General features: G+C 34.4%; 1 protein-coding gene across 1 annotated transcript in view; it reads left to right on the forward strand.

Annotated features, from left to right (window-relative positions):
- The window catches only part of MIPOL1 (mirror-image polydactyly 1), a 296,888-nt gene that overhangs the window by 57,075 nt on the left and 225,458 nt on the right, over positions 1 to 14,355 (forward strand). The window contains exon 5 of the mRNA XM_063091188.1: positions 12,592 to 12,721. Within this exon, the coding sequence (XP_062947258.1) occupies positions 12,592 to 12,721 (130 nt within the window). The remainder of the gene's footprint in view (positions 1 to 12,591; positions 12,722 to 14,355) is intronic.

The raw sequence follows: 14,355 nt of genomic DNA on the forward strand, positions 1-14,355 counted from the left end.
TAATTTTTCTTTCAGTCCTTGTTTATAATTTCTGCCTGCCAATGGAAAAGGCTAAAAAATGAGGAGTTTCAAGTTGGATTTTTTTTTATGTAAATGGTCCAGATTAATCAACATCATGTTATAAATATGTGTATGAATTAAGCCAAATGGGTTAAGTCTGTGGGTTGAGGGTGGTGATAGTAATGATGGAATGGAACTTACATTTGTTGAGGATCTACTTTATTTATTTGGCCAAGAACTTTCATATATTTTCTAATTTAATTTTCCCTAAAACCATCAGTTGTGGTGTTATATCCATTTTGTATACCTGAACTGCAACTAAACTAGTTTAAGAAACTTACAAATACAAGGTTGCTGACCTTTAGTACCTTGGATCTGAATCAAAGCCCATATTCCATACACCATGCTGCTTTCCACACCATATGAGGTAAACCACATTGCTTTCACTAAGGTGTTATGAATGTCCTTCCTGGAAGGAGATTGTATAGAATTAGAAGGGAAAAATAAAATTTCTTTTCGTGTACTACAGTCCGGACAGAAGTTTCAACACAATATGATGAATCGATAGGGTAGTCCCTCCCCCACTTATCTGAGGTTTCACATTCCATGTTTCAGTTATCCACGGCCAGCCGTGGTCCACAAATCTTAAATGGAAAATCACAGAAATAAACAATTCATAAGTTTTAAATTGCACTCCATTCTGAGGTAAGTCATGAAATCTTGTGCCATCCTGTTGTGTCTTGTGCAGGACATGAGTCCGCCCTTTGTTCTGCATGTTCGTACTGTATATACTACTCACACATTAGTCACTTAGTAAGCTGTCTTGGTTATCAGGTCAAAAAAACATAGTGCATACAGGGGTTGGTACTATCCACAGTTTCAGGCATCCAGTAGGGGTCTTGGAATATATGCCCCATGGATAAAACTGTTTACTGTATATAGTGGTGGAATAATATAGCCGTAGACAACCGCCTAACAGTAATGGTAATACCTTTTAAAAAAAGAGAAAAACTATGAACATTGTCTGAGAAGTAGTGGTTCTTCCAAAAGCTATGCCATAAAAATTTCCTCATTAAACTTATCTGAACTGTTGATTAAAGACATTTGATTTTATGCATGTGAATATCCAGTTGTCATATAGTCTGTTTATTCATTCATCTGTTAGTAGAAATTGGGGTTGTTTCTAGTTTTCTGCTATTATAAACGAAGATGCTATAAATACTTGTGTTTAAGTCTTTGTATGCTTTAATTTCTCTTGATAAATACTGAAGAGTGCAGCTGAATTTTATGGTAGGTTCATATTTAATAATAAAAAAAAAAAAAAAACCCAACACACTATGGTTGTAATATCCTTCATTCTTAACAGCAGTGTATGAGAGTTCAATTATTTTACATTCTTGTTAGCACTTAGTATGCTCATTCTTTAATTTTAGCCATTGAAATAGGTATGTGTTGATTATCTCATTGTATTTTTAATTTGCATTTTCCTAATGACTAAAAATGTTGAGCACCTCTTCATGTGCTTATTTGTCATCTGTATATGTACTTTGACTATGCACCTGTTCATCTTTTGCCCATTTTTTAATTATCTTGTTCCTTTATTACTGAGTTTTTGAAGTTTTAAAACTATGTTCTGAATGCACATTCTTTATTAGATATATGCTTTGCAATTATTTATTTCCAGTCTATGGCTTGTCTTCTCATGCTGATTATTCTCATTTTCATTATCTTGTTGTAGTCTTTAGAAGAGCAAAAATTTTTAATTGAATTAAATTAAAAAGAAATCTTTGTCTACCTAAAGTCACAGAGGTTTTCTCCTATGTTTTCTTCCAGAAGTTTTGTAGTTTTAGGTTTTACATTGGAGTCTATGATTCATTTTGTGGAGTGCAAGATCAGTTTACCTTTCAGAATTTAATCAAAATTAGCAAATTTACAAACCAAGAAGAAGAAAATCATATGCTCTTCTCAGACACAGAAAATCATTTGATAAAATCCAACAACTTCAGTGAGTTGTTGACATCAGTAAGGCCTTCATTGAATATAAGTTAAAGAATTTATGGGTATAATATTTCTAATATTCTGTTATTGTCCTTCTATTATCTATAATTAATATCTGTAGTACTGTAACTTTGTTCATTACTGATGTGTAAATTTGTGTCTTCTGACTTTTTCTTACTCAGTCTGATCAGAAATTTATTAAATTCATTGATTTCAAAGGACCAGTTTTTGATGTCATTTATTTTCTTATTTTTTTGAAGGGGGATTTCAGTTTCAGTTTTATTGATTTCTGCTCCTTTCTTTATTATTTTCTTCCTTCTGCTTGATTTGAGTTTATTTTCCTTTTTCTTTTCTAGTTTCTTTAGGTGTGAGCTTCAATTATGGTTTGAGATCTTTCTAATACATGCATTTAATGTTTTAAATTTCTCTCTACGAACTGCTTTAGCTCTATGACACAGATTTTTGATAGGCTATTTTTCAGTTTTGTTTCGTTCAAAATATTTTTAAGTTTCTCTTGAGACTTCTTCTTTGGCCCTTGGATTAGTTAGAAGTATTTTATTTAATACCCAAGTGTTCAGAGATTTATCTGTTATCCTTTTGTTTTTGATTTCTACTTTAATTCCAATATGGTCAGAAAACATTCTTTGTATGATTTTAATTCTTTTAAATTTTTTGAGATTTGATTTATGACATAGGATTTGATATATTTTGTTAAATATTTCATGTGCACTTGAAAAGAACGTATATTCTACTGTTGCTGGGTGGAGTATTTTATACATGTCATTTAGCTCCTCTTGGTTGATCATACTATTCATTTCTTCTATATCCTTGATGATTTTTCTCTCTACTATTTCTGTCTGTTAAAGAGCATGTTGAAGTCTGCAGCTATAATTATGGATTTGTCTGGTTTCATTCGTTTCTCTGTTTTTTCCACATGTTGGTGTATTCACATTTAGAATTTTTATGTCTAATTAATGAAATAGCCCTTTTATCAATCATTCATACCACTCTTTGTCTCTAGTAATAGTCTATGCTTTAAAGTGTACTTTGACATTAATTTAGCCATGCCAAATTTATTTTGGTTTGCTTCTGTGTAGTATATATTTCCTCATCTTTTTTATTTTTAATCTATCTATATCATTATATTTTAAGTGAGTTTCTTGTAGATACATAGTTGGGTTATTTTTTAAAAATCCAATCTTATAATCACTGTCTTTAATTTGTGTGCTTGACTGGTCTATTTGGATTTAGGGCCAACATTTTATTATTTATTTTCCTTTTTGTTCTGTTTTTTAGTCCCTTTGCTTTATTTCCTAACTTCTTTTGGGTTTTTTGAACCTTTTTTAGTATTCCATTTTCAGTTTCTGTATTGTGGTTTGAAGTAATACATCCTAGTATATATTTTTAGCAGTCGCAATAGGGATTATAAAATATAATTGATATTCATGATTTGTAGCTTCATATTTGCAAATAAAGAACTTTTCACAATTTATTTAGAATAAATATTTTATCTCTTCAACTGTAATGTAATGTGGAAAACGTAATGTAATTTAATGTATTAAACTGTAATGTGATGTAAAAATGTTACATTTTAATATAGGACCCCTTACTCTCCTTTTATTCTCTATTTTTCTTATATGTTATATGTAATACATTGAAAACCTCATCAGTGTTGCCACATGCCATGAGTCAGCCACACTGGAACAGGCAGGCACCATGGGACCCCCAGCCCAGGCCAGTTCCTGCTGCCAAGAGAGGCCCAAGAGCTGCCAGGCCCATACACCCTGAGTCAGCCACACCAGAATAGGCAGACTCCACGGGACTGCCAGCCCAGGCCAGTCCCCGCCACCCAGAGAGGCCCGAGAGCCACTGGGCCCACACTCCCCGAGTCAGCTGCACCAGAACAGGCAGGCACCTGAGGACCCTCAGGCCAGGCCAGTCCCTGCTGCCCAGAGAGGCCTGAGAGCCACCGGGCCCACATGCCCCAAGCCAGCCATGCTGGAACAGACAGGCCCCGCAGGACCTCCAACTCAGGCTAGTCCCTGCTGCTCAGAATTGGCAGTTCCTTCAGAACCCAGGCCAGACATCAGGGTGGAACGAGTGACCTGTGATTCCTCCTGCCACAGTGACAAAACTCCAAAGGAAAGATACCAGAAATATGTAAAATCAAGAAAGTATATCACCACCAAAGGAAAATAATAACTCTCAAGCTCTAGATCCTGTAGAACAGGAAGTCCTCGAAATGACTGACAAGGAATTTTGGTCAGGAATTCTAAGGGAACTGAGTGAGATACAGGAAAACTCAGTTAGACGACACAATGAAATGAGAAAAAATATACAGAACCTGAAAGAAGAAATGTACAAAGGAATCAATGCCCTGAAAAAGAATGTAGCAGAGCTTGTGGAGCTGAAGGATTCATTCAATGAAATAAAAAACACAACGTAGAGTCTACCAGCAGGCTAGAACAAGCAGAAGAGAGAATTTCTGACCTTGAAGACTGGCTGTTTGAATTATACAGGTGGACCAGAAAAAAGAATTTAAAAAATTGAAGAATATCTAAGAGAAATAACAAACAACCTTAAGTGCTCAAATACCTGAATTATGGGTATTCCAGAAGAGGAGGAGAAAGGAAATGGCATTGAAAACATATTGAGTGAAATAATAGCAGAAAACTTCCCAGGTATAGGGAAAGTCACAGATCTTCAAATTCAGGAGGCCCAAAGATCCCCAAACATATTCAACCCAAAAAGGTCCACTCCGAGACATGTTATAGTCAAACTGGCAAAACTCAAAGACAAAGAGAGAATCTTAAAAGCGGCAAGAGAGAAGCATTGAGTCACCTATAAGGGAGCCCCAATCAGACTAACATCAGACTTTTCATCAGAAACCCTAAAAACCAGAAAAGAAAGGGATGATATATTCAAAACAAAGGACCAAAATTGCCAGCCAAAAATACTTTACCCAGCAAGGCTATTCTTCCAAAATGAAGGACAAATAGTATATTTCTCAGACAAACAAAAACTTTGAGAGTTCATTACCACATGACCAGCCTTATAAGAAATTCTCAAGGGAGTACTGGGTTTGATACCTGAAAAACAACCATCACTGCCATAAATACTCAAGAAAGAACAAAACCTACCAGGAAAACAAAAATGCTAACAATAAAGAAAAAAAAGTTTATCTAATACCCCAAGAAACCAACAAACACAGAAGACAAACAGAAAATAAGAAAGAAAGGAACAAAAGATACTTAAGACATCTAAACAAAAATCAATAAAATACTAGGAGTAAATCAACACCTTTCAGTAGTAAATCTAAATGTTAAAGGATTATATTCCCCACTCAGAGGACACAGACTGACTGACTGAATTAAAAAGATGGACCCAACAATATGCTGCCTGCAAGAGACTCACCTCTTCTTTAAAGATACACATAGACTAAGAGTGAAAGGATGGAAAAAGATATACTATGCAAACAGTAATGAAAAACGAGCTGGAGTAGCTATTCTTATATCAGAGTAAATAGACTTTAAACCAAAAACCATAAAAAGAGATAAAGAAGGCCACTATGTGATGATAAAAGGATCTATCCATCAAGAAGACATAACAATCATAAATATATATGCATCCAATGTCGGAGCAGCCAGATTTATAAAGCAAACGCTATTAGATCTAACGAATGAGATAGACACTAACACCATAATAACAAGGGACCTGAACACCCCACTTTCAATATTGGACAGATCATCTAGGCAGAGAATCAGTAGAGAAACAGAAGATCTACACAACACTTTAGACCAATTGGACTTGGCAGATATCTACAGAACATTCTATCCAACAACCTCAGAAAATTCATTCTTCTCATCAGCCCATGGAACATTATCCAGGCTAGACCACGTTAGATCACAAATCAAGTCTCAACAAATTCAAAAAATTGGAATTATTCCATGTATTTTTTCAGATCACAATGGATTAAAATTAGAAATCAATAACAAATGAAACTCTGGAAACTATACAAACACAGAGAAATTAAACAACATTCTACTTAATGACATATGGGTCCAAGAAGATGTTAAACAGGAATTCAAAAAATTTCTTAAAAGTAATGAAAATAATGACTCATCATACTCAAACCTGTGGGATCCTGCAAAAGCAATAGAAAGGGGGAAATTTATCATATTAAATGCTTACTTCAGAAGAAGGGAAAAATGGAAAATAACCTAACACGTCACCTTAAAGAACTAGAAAAATAAGAACAGTACAAACCCAAAGTTAGTAGTCGGAAAGAAATAATTAAGATCAGAGCAGAACTAAATGAAATAGAAACCCGAAAAATGATACAAAAGGTTAATTAAACAAAAAGTTGATTTTTCTAAAAGATAAATAAAATTGATAAACCTTTAGCAATGCTAAGAGAGAAGACTCAAATAACAAAAATTAGAAGTGAAAAAGGTGATATTACAACTGATACCTCAGAAATACAAGGAATCATTAGAGACTACTATAAACAACTATATGCCAACAAATTTGAAAATCTGGAGGAAATGGATAAATTTCTGGACACATGCAAACTACCAAAACTGAGACAAGATGATATAGAAAATCTGAACAGATCAATAACAATAAAAGAGGTTGACGCTGTTATCAGAAGGCTCCCAACAAAGAACAGTCAAGGACCGGATGGGTTCACTGCAGACTTCTACCACACCTTCAAATAGGAATTGATACCAGTTCTCTACAAACTATTCCAAAATATTGAAACAGAGTCCGTTCTCCCAAATTCATTCTATGTGGCAAACGTTATCCTGATACCAAAACCAAAGAAACATCAAAAACAGAAAACTACAGGCCAACATCCTTGATGAATATAGGTGCAAAAATCCTCAAAAAAATACTAGCTAAGAGAATACACCAACAAATACACAAAATTATATACCATGATTGTCTTAGTCCATTTGTGTTCCTATAACAGAAATAACTGAGACTGGGTAATTTGTAAAGAATAGAGGTTTATTTGGCTTATAATTCTGGGACAGCTGCATCTGGCATGGGCATCAGGCTGCTTCTACTCATGGTGGAAAGCGGCAGGCAGCCAGTGGGTATGAGCAGGTCACGTGATGAGAGGAAGCAAGAGAGAGAGGGAAGGTGCCAGAGTCTTTTAAACAACCAGTTCTCACGGAAACTAATACAGTGAGATCTCACTTATTAATCCCCTCACCTAGGGCGAGCATTAATCCATTCATGAGTGATCCACCTCCATGGCTCAAAGAGCTTCCAGTACTGCCACATTGGGAATCAGATTTCCACATCAGTTTTGGTGGGGACAACACATCAAAACTCAATCAGTGACCAAGTGGGATTCATCCCAGGGATGCAAGTTTGGTTCAACATACACAAGTCAATAAATGTGATACACCACATCAATAAAATCAAAGACAAAAACCATATGATCATCTCTATAGATGCTGAAAAAGCATTTGACATAATTCAACATTCATACATGATAAAGACTCTCTACAAGTTAGATAAAGATGGAAAGTATTTCAACATAATTAAAGCCATATATGATAAGTCCACTGCTAATATCATCAAGAGCATTTCTATACTTGAGCAGTGAACATGCACAAAAAGAAATCAAGAAAGCTAGCCATTTACAATAGCCACCAAAAACAAAAACAAAAACAAAAAAAGCTTAGGAATAAAGTTAACCAAGGATGTGAAAAAAATCTACGAAGAGAACTACAAACCAGTGTTGAGAGAAATTATAGAGGACACAAGAAGATGGAAAGATATCCCATGCTCTTGGATCAGAAGAATTAACATTTTGAAAATGTCTGTGTTGTGCAAAGTGGTCTACAGTTTCAATACAGTCCCCATCAAAATTCCAATGATGTTTTTCTCAGAAATGGAAAAAACTATCCAGACATTTATATGGAATAACAAAAGACCGTGCATAGCCAAAGCAATCCTGAGCAAAACAAAAATAAAGCTGGAGGCATAACACTACCTGACTTTAAACTATACTACAAAGTTATGATAACCAAAACAGAATGGTACTGGCATAAAAACAGACACATGAATCAATGGAATAGAATAGAGAACCCAGAAATCAACCCATACACCCACAGCCATCTGATCTTTGACAAAGGCACCAAGTCTACACACTTGCGAAGGGACTGCCTCTTCTGCAAATGGTGCTGGGGAAACTGGATATTCATAAGTAGGAGAATGGAACTATACCCATAACTCTCACCATATACCAAAATTAATTCAAAATGAATTAAACATTTAAATATACATCCTTAAACAATAAAAATCCTTAAAGAAAACATAGAGGAAACACTCCAGGAAGTAGGATTGGGTACAGACTTCATGAATATGACCCCAAAAGCAGAGGTAACCAAAGGAAAGCTAAACAAGTGGGATTATATCAAACTAAAAAGCTTCCGCACAGCAAAAGGAACAATCAGCAGAATGAAAAGGCAACCAACAGATTGGGAGAAAATATTTGCAAAATATACATCTGACAAAGGGGTAATATTTAGAATATACAAGGAACTCAAACAGCTTTACAGGAAAAAAACACATAACCCAATTAAAAAATGGGCAAAGGAGCTGAATAGGCATTTCTCAAAGGAAGATATACAAACGGCCAACAGACACATGAAAAAATGCTCAGCATCACTCAGCATTCGGGAAATGGAAATCAAAGCCACTTTGAGATACCATCTCACTCCAGTTAAGATGGTTAATACCCAAAAGGCTGAGAATGATAAATGCTGATGAGGTTGCAGAGAAAAAGAAACTCATACGCTGTTTGTGCGACTGCAAAATGGTGCAGCCTTTATGAAGAATGGTATGGAGGTTCCTCAAACAATTACAGATCTAACATAGGACCCAGCTATTCCACTGCTGGGAATATACCCAGAGGAATGGAAATCATCACGCTGAAGGGATACTTGTACTCCCATGTCTATTGCAGCACTATTTACAATAGTCATGAAGCCCAAATATCCATCATCAGATGAGTGGATATGGAAAATGTGATATATCTACGCAATGGAATTCTACTCTGCTATAAAAAAGAATGAAATACTACCATTTGCAACAACATGGATGGACTTAGAGAAAATTCTATTAAGTGAAACAAGTCAGGCACAGGAAGAGAAGTACTACACATTCTCACTTATTTGTGGGAGTCAAAAATAAATAACTGAATAAATATACAAATAAAGGGAAGAGAAGAAGACACAGCAATCACAACAATTCCTTGAAGTTGTTAAGAGAAGTGAACAGATATGAATGATGTAGTGAGTAGGGGAGGAGGGGGGGAAAGAGGAATGGGTAAGGTGACACAAAAATCTACAGTGTATATTGAGAAGTTAAATTTTAAAAAAGAAAAAAAATAGAAAAAAAATTTTTTTAAAAAATAGAAAATCTCAGTAGTGTTAAATTTTTGCTTTCAGCCACCAAACATTTTAAAGAAGTTGAGACTAGTCTATTACATTCATTCAGGCATTTTCTGTTTCTACTGTTTTCTCATTTCTAATAGAGTTTTCTTCTGTTATCATTTTCCTTCCATCTAAAAAACCTCCTTTACCAATTCTTTTAAGACAGATCTGCTGGCTATGGGTTCTTGTAATTTTTCTTCATCTGAGAATAAGGACGTTCTCGTCCTTTTTTTGAACTTTATTTGTGGAAGATATTCTTATGCGATACAGAATACTGAATCGATAGTTCTTTCAGCATCTTAAAAATGCTTTGATATTTCTTTTTGGCCTTCGTGGTATTAGATGAGAAATCCACCTACATTTGAATTGTTGTTTTTCTATAGATAATACTTTGTTTTTCTTTAGCAAATTTCTTTTTTTTTTTTTTTTAATTTCACTTCTTTCATTTCACTTTTTTGATGCAACTGCTAAAAATGTTAAATTACACATGTGGTTGGTATTTAGCAAATTTCAAGATTTATTCTTTGTCTTTATTTTTCAGCAGTATGATTAGTTGGTGTTTGGGTGTGGACTTTCTTGGGTTTATCCTCTTTGGGTCATTTTTTTCATCTATAAGTTTCTGTCTTTTGCAAAGGTGGGAATTCTTCAGCTTTTATTTCTTAAAAAAAAAAAAAATATATATATATATATATGTATGTATATTTACCATTACACTCTCTTCCTTCAGAGACTTTGACATTTTTCCCTACAAATCTTTGAGGCTCTGGTCATTTTTTCCATCTTTTTTCTTTCTGTAATTCAGATTGAATAATTTCTATAGATCTATCTTCAAGTTCATTGACTTTTTCTATTTCCATTCTATTAATTCAGGTCATTCACTATTTTGGTTTTATTTTTCAGTTCTGAGTTTTCCATTTGATTCTTTTTTCTAGCTTATATTTATTTGTGTTTACTTTCTATTTTAATTTTTGTTAATAGAGTGTTTGCAAGTGTTATATGTTCATTTATTGCATTTTTACAATAGCTGCATTAAAGTCTCATATAATTCTAACTCCTTCGTTATCTTGGTGTTAGCAACTCCTCTTCTTTTCTTATGCAAATTGAGATTTGTGTGTGTGTGTGTGTGTGAAGTAATTTTATATTCTTTCCTGGACATATTAAGTTAAGAGACCCTGGGTCTTGTTTACATTCAGTTGATGTTTTAGCTTACAACCCGCCTGTTTAGCTTTAGGCTGGAACTTCTGACTCATCTTCTGTGAGCTGCGGTTTCAATACATATATGAGGGCACTTCAAAAAGTTTGTGGAAAAAATGGAATTAAAAGGTAATACAAATATTTGCATGAACTTTTTGAGACCTCTTGTCTATGCACACACACACACACACACGAGGGTACCCTCGTGTGTGTGTGTGTGTGTATTTTTATATATATTTTCTCTTCCTTTATTTGAATATGCTGAAATTTCACTTATTTTAAAAAGCCTTTTTTGACTACCCTTCAAAAATAGTCTGCTGTATTCCCCATCTGCCCAATCACTCTCTTTTCTCACACAGCCTTCTTTTCCTTCATAGCCTTTACTCCTACATGGTTATTTATGTTTGTCTGTCTATCTATCAATTAATTTTCTGCCTGTTTTTCTCTCTGCTATCTGTCTCCCTGTAATACAATATATATTCCAGGATGTTAAGGACTTTTTAGACTACTATACTCATAACCCTTAAAACTGGATGGGTGACTAACAGGAGCTTGATAAATATCTGATGAATTTCGGTATATTACTCTTCCTTTAGGCTCAGCTTCCTGGAAATGGTTTGGTTTTTGCTTTGTCATTGTATGTTACATTGTATATTTACTCTATTATGGAGAAGATATAGTCGATTCGAAGGATCTTCTTTTCTAACACTTAAAATTTAAGTAATACAATAGTAACTATCTTGATTAACTATATTAATCTGTAACAAACCTTGGGCAGAAACCCAGTGTTTTATAAATGAAAAGAACATTTTACACAGTTTTTCTAAATTTGTTTTGTGTTTGACCTATAAATAAAATTTGGTTCAGTGATCCAGGTATTTGAGTCCCTCTTTGTCTAACATTGCAGTCATATTTTTAAAATTATGTAAGATTTCAAATATACAAATGGTGGAAATTATGCTTAAGAGATGAGAATATTAGATAACATCAAAGCCCCCCATATACTGCTGCACAGATTTAGATGGTGCCATTTGTGTTATCATGTATATTAACTGTGCCCATGCTCTGTGCAGAGGTGCAGTGCTAAACCAGCACAGCTCTCCCCTTTTTATTCTTCCCTGATCCATTTCCTTTCTCCCCTTTCACTATCCCACTGAGGTAACTACTATCCTGAATTTAGTGTTCATCATTTCCATGCTCCTTTTATTATTTTTACTGATTGTGTCTATCCAGAGAATAGCAGGTAAGAGTTACTTTACTTTGCAATTTGTAATTTTTGGCCAATATTTTATTTTTGAAGCTTGTCCATCTGTCCATAGTTAATCCTTTCTAAATGCTGGATAGTATTGCATTCTGAATATATGGTAATTTATTTACTTCTGCTGATTTTGATGGGCATTTGGGTTATTTCTAAAGTTTTGCTATTATAAGCAGTGCTGCAGTAAATATTTTTATACATGTTTCCTTTTGCACATGTGCAAGAATTTCTTTAGGCTACATGCCAAAGAGGGGATTTGCTAGGTTATAGATTAGTCACATCTTCAACTTTAATAAACATTGCCAAATTGCTCTTCAGATGGTTGTTGAAAAATGAGGGTCTTCAAAAAGTTCATGGAAGGATTTGTATTATCTTTTAATTATATTTTTCCATGAACTTTTTGAAATGCCCTCATGTGTATGCATATCTGCAGTATATGTTACAGTTTCATTATTTCAAAAGTGCACATTTGTTATTATTCAAACTTTTAATTTTTGTTCCTTTTATGGGTATGAAATGGTATCTCAACTTTGCAGTAGCTGTTAAAAATAATGTTTTCTCAGGTTAATTAATTGATAATAATTTAATTGAATAAACTTCTTAAAATAACAATTCTTGCTTTTTATTTTTGCTAAATGTATACATTTCTTTATTTTTTTCTGATTGATTATGGGTTATATATTTTGATAGCTCTGGTTGAAGAAGTGTATTTTGCGCAGAGGGAACGTGACGAAGCTATTATGTTTAGACTGCAGTTAGCCATTGAGGAGAGAGATGAAGCAATTGCACGAGCCAAGCATATGGAAATGTCTCTAAAAACGTATGTACACGTTTAAAACTACATATGACATTAGGAGCATTTATAAAATGTATGCATTATCTGTGGTTACATATTCAGAAATGTTACTGATTCTTATATGTTACACTAGGAAATTGTGTATCTCCACTATATTTTTATAAAGCCTTCGGCATGCTAGTAATTTGCCTGTCAGGGATAACAGTAGATTTAAAAAAGAAATGCACATCATTGTTAATAAAATTACTTTCTTTAATTCTTCATAGTTTTGTTGTCTGTGTTCTTACTCTACCTTCTTTTGTGACTACTCTTTTCTCCTCTTCTCCTTATTATCACTTTTTTGATTTACATCACCTATCTGGGTTCTTTCACTGTTATCTGCTTAATATCTCTGTTTCTGTTCTTCACGACTTTTTTCTTGTAGTTCTTTTATTTATTTATTTATTTTTTATTTTTATTTTTTAAGTGAGGTAGCTATATATATATATATATTTTTTTTTTTTTTAAATTTTATTTTGTCGATATACATTGTGGCTGATTATTCCTCCCCATCACCAAAACCTCCCTCCCTTCTCCCTCCCCCCCTCCCCCCCAACAATGTCCTTTCTCTTTGCTTGTCATATCAACTTCAAATAATTGTGGTTGTTATATCTTCTCCCCCCCCCCCCGGTTTGTGTGCGTGTGTGTGTGTGTGTGTGTGTGTGTCTGTGTGTGTGTGTGTGTGTGTGTGTGAATTTATATATTAATTTTTAGCTCCCACCAATAAGTGAGAACATGTGGTATTTCTCTTTCTGTGCCTGACTTGTTTCACTTAATATAATTCTCTCAAGGTCCATCCATGTTGTTGCAAATGGCAGTATTTCATTCGTTTTTATAGCTGAGTAGTATTCCATTGTGTAGATGTACCACATTTTCCGTATCCACTCATCCGATGATGGGCATTTGGGCTGGTTCCAACTCTTGGCTATTGTAAAGAGGGCTGCGATGAACATTGGGAAACAGGTATACCTTCGACTTGATGATTTCCATTCTTCTGGGTATATTCCCAACAGTGGAATAGCTGGGTCGTATGGTAGATCTATCTGCAATTGTTTGAGGAACCTCCATACCATTTTCCATAGAGGCTGCACCATTTTGCAGTCCCACCAACAATGTATGAGAGTTCCTTTTTCTCCGCAGCCTCGCCAGCATTTATCGTTCATAGTCTTTTGTATTTTAGCCATCCTAACTGGGGTTAGATGGTATCTCAATGTGGTTTTGATTTGCATTTCCCGAATGCTGAGTGATGTTGAGCATTTTTTCATATGTCTGTTGGCCATTTGTATATCTTCCTTAGAGAAATGCCTACTTAGCTCTTTTGCCCATTTTTTAATTGGGTTGCTTGTTTTCTTCTTGTACAGTTGTTTGAGTTCCTTATATATTCTGGATATTAATCCTTTGTCAGATGTATATTTTGCAAATATTTTCTCCCACTCTATTGGTTGTCTTTTAACTCTTTTAATTGTTTCTTTTGCTGTGCAGAAGCTTTTTAGTTTGATATAATCCCATTTGTTTATTTTTCCTTTGGTTGCCCGTGCTTTTGGGGTCGTATTCATGAAGTCTGTGCCCAGTCCTATTTCCTGAAGTGTTTCTCCTATGTTTTCTTTAAGAAGTTTTAT

The sequence above is a fragment of the Cynocephalus volans genome, chromosome 3 (genome assembly GCF_027409185.1).
Source record: "Cynocephalus volans isolate mCynVol1 chromosome 3, mCynVol1.pri, whole genome shotgun sequence".
Taxonomy (NCBI): domain Eukaryota; kingdom Metazoa; phylum Chordata; class Mammalia; order Dermoptera; family Cynocephalidae; genus Cynocephalus; species Cynocephalus volans.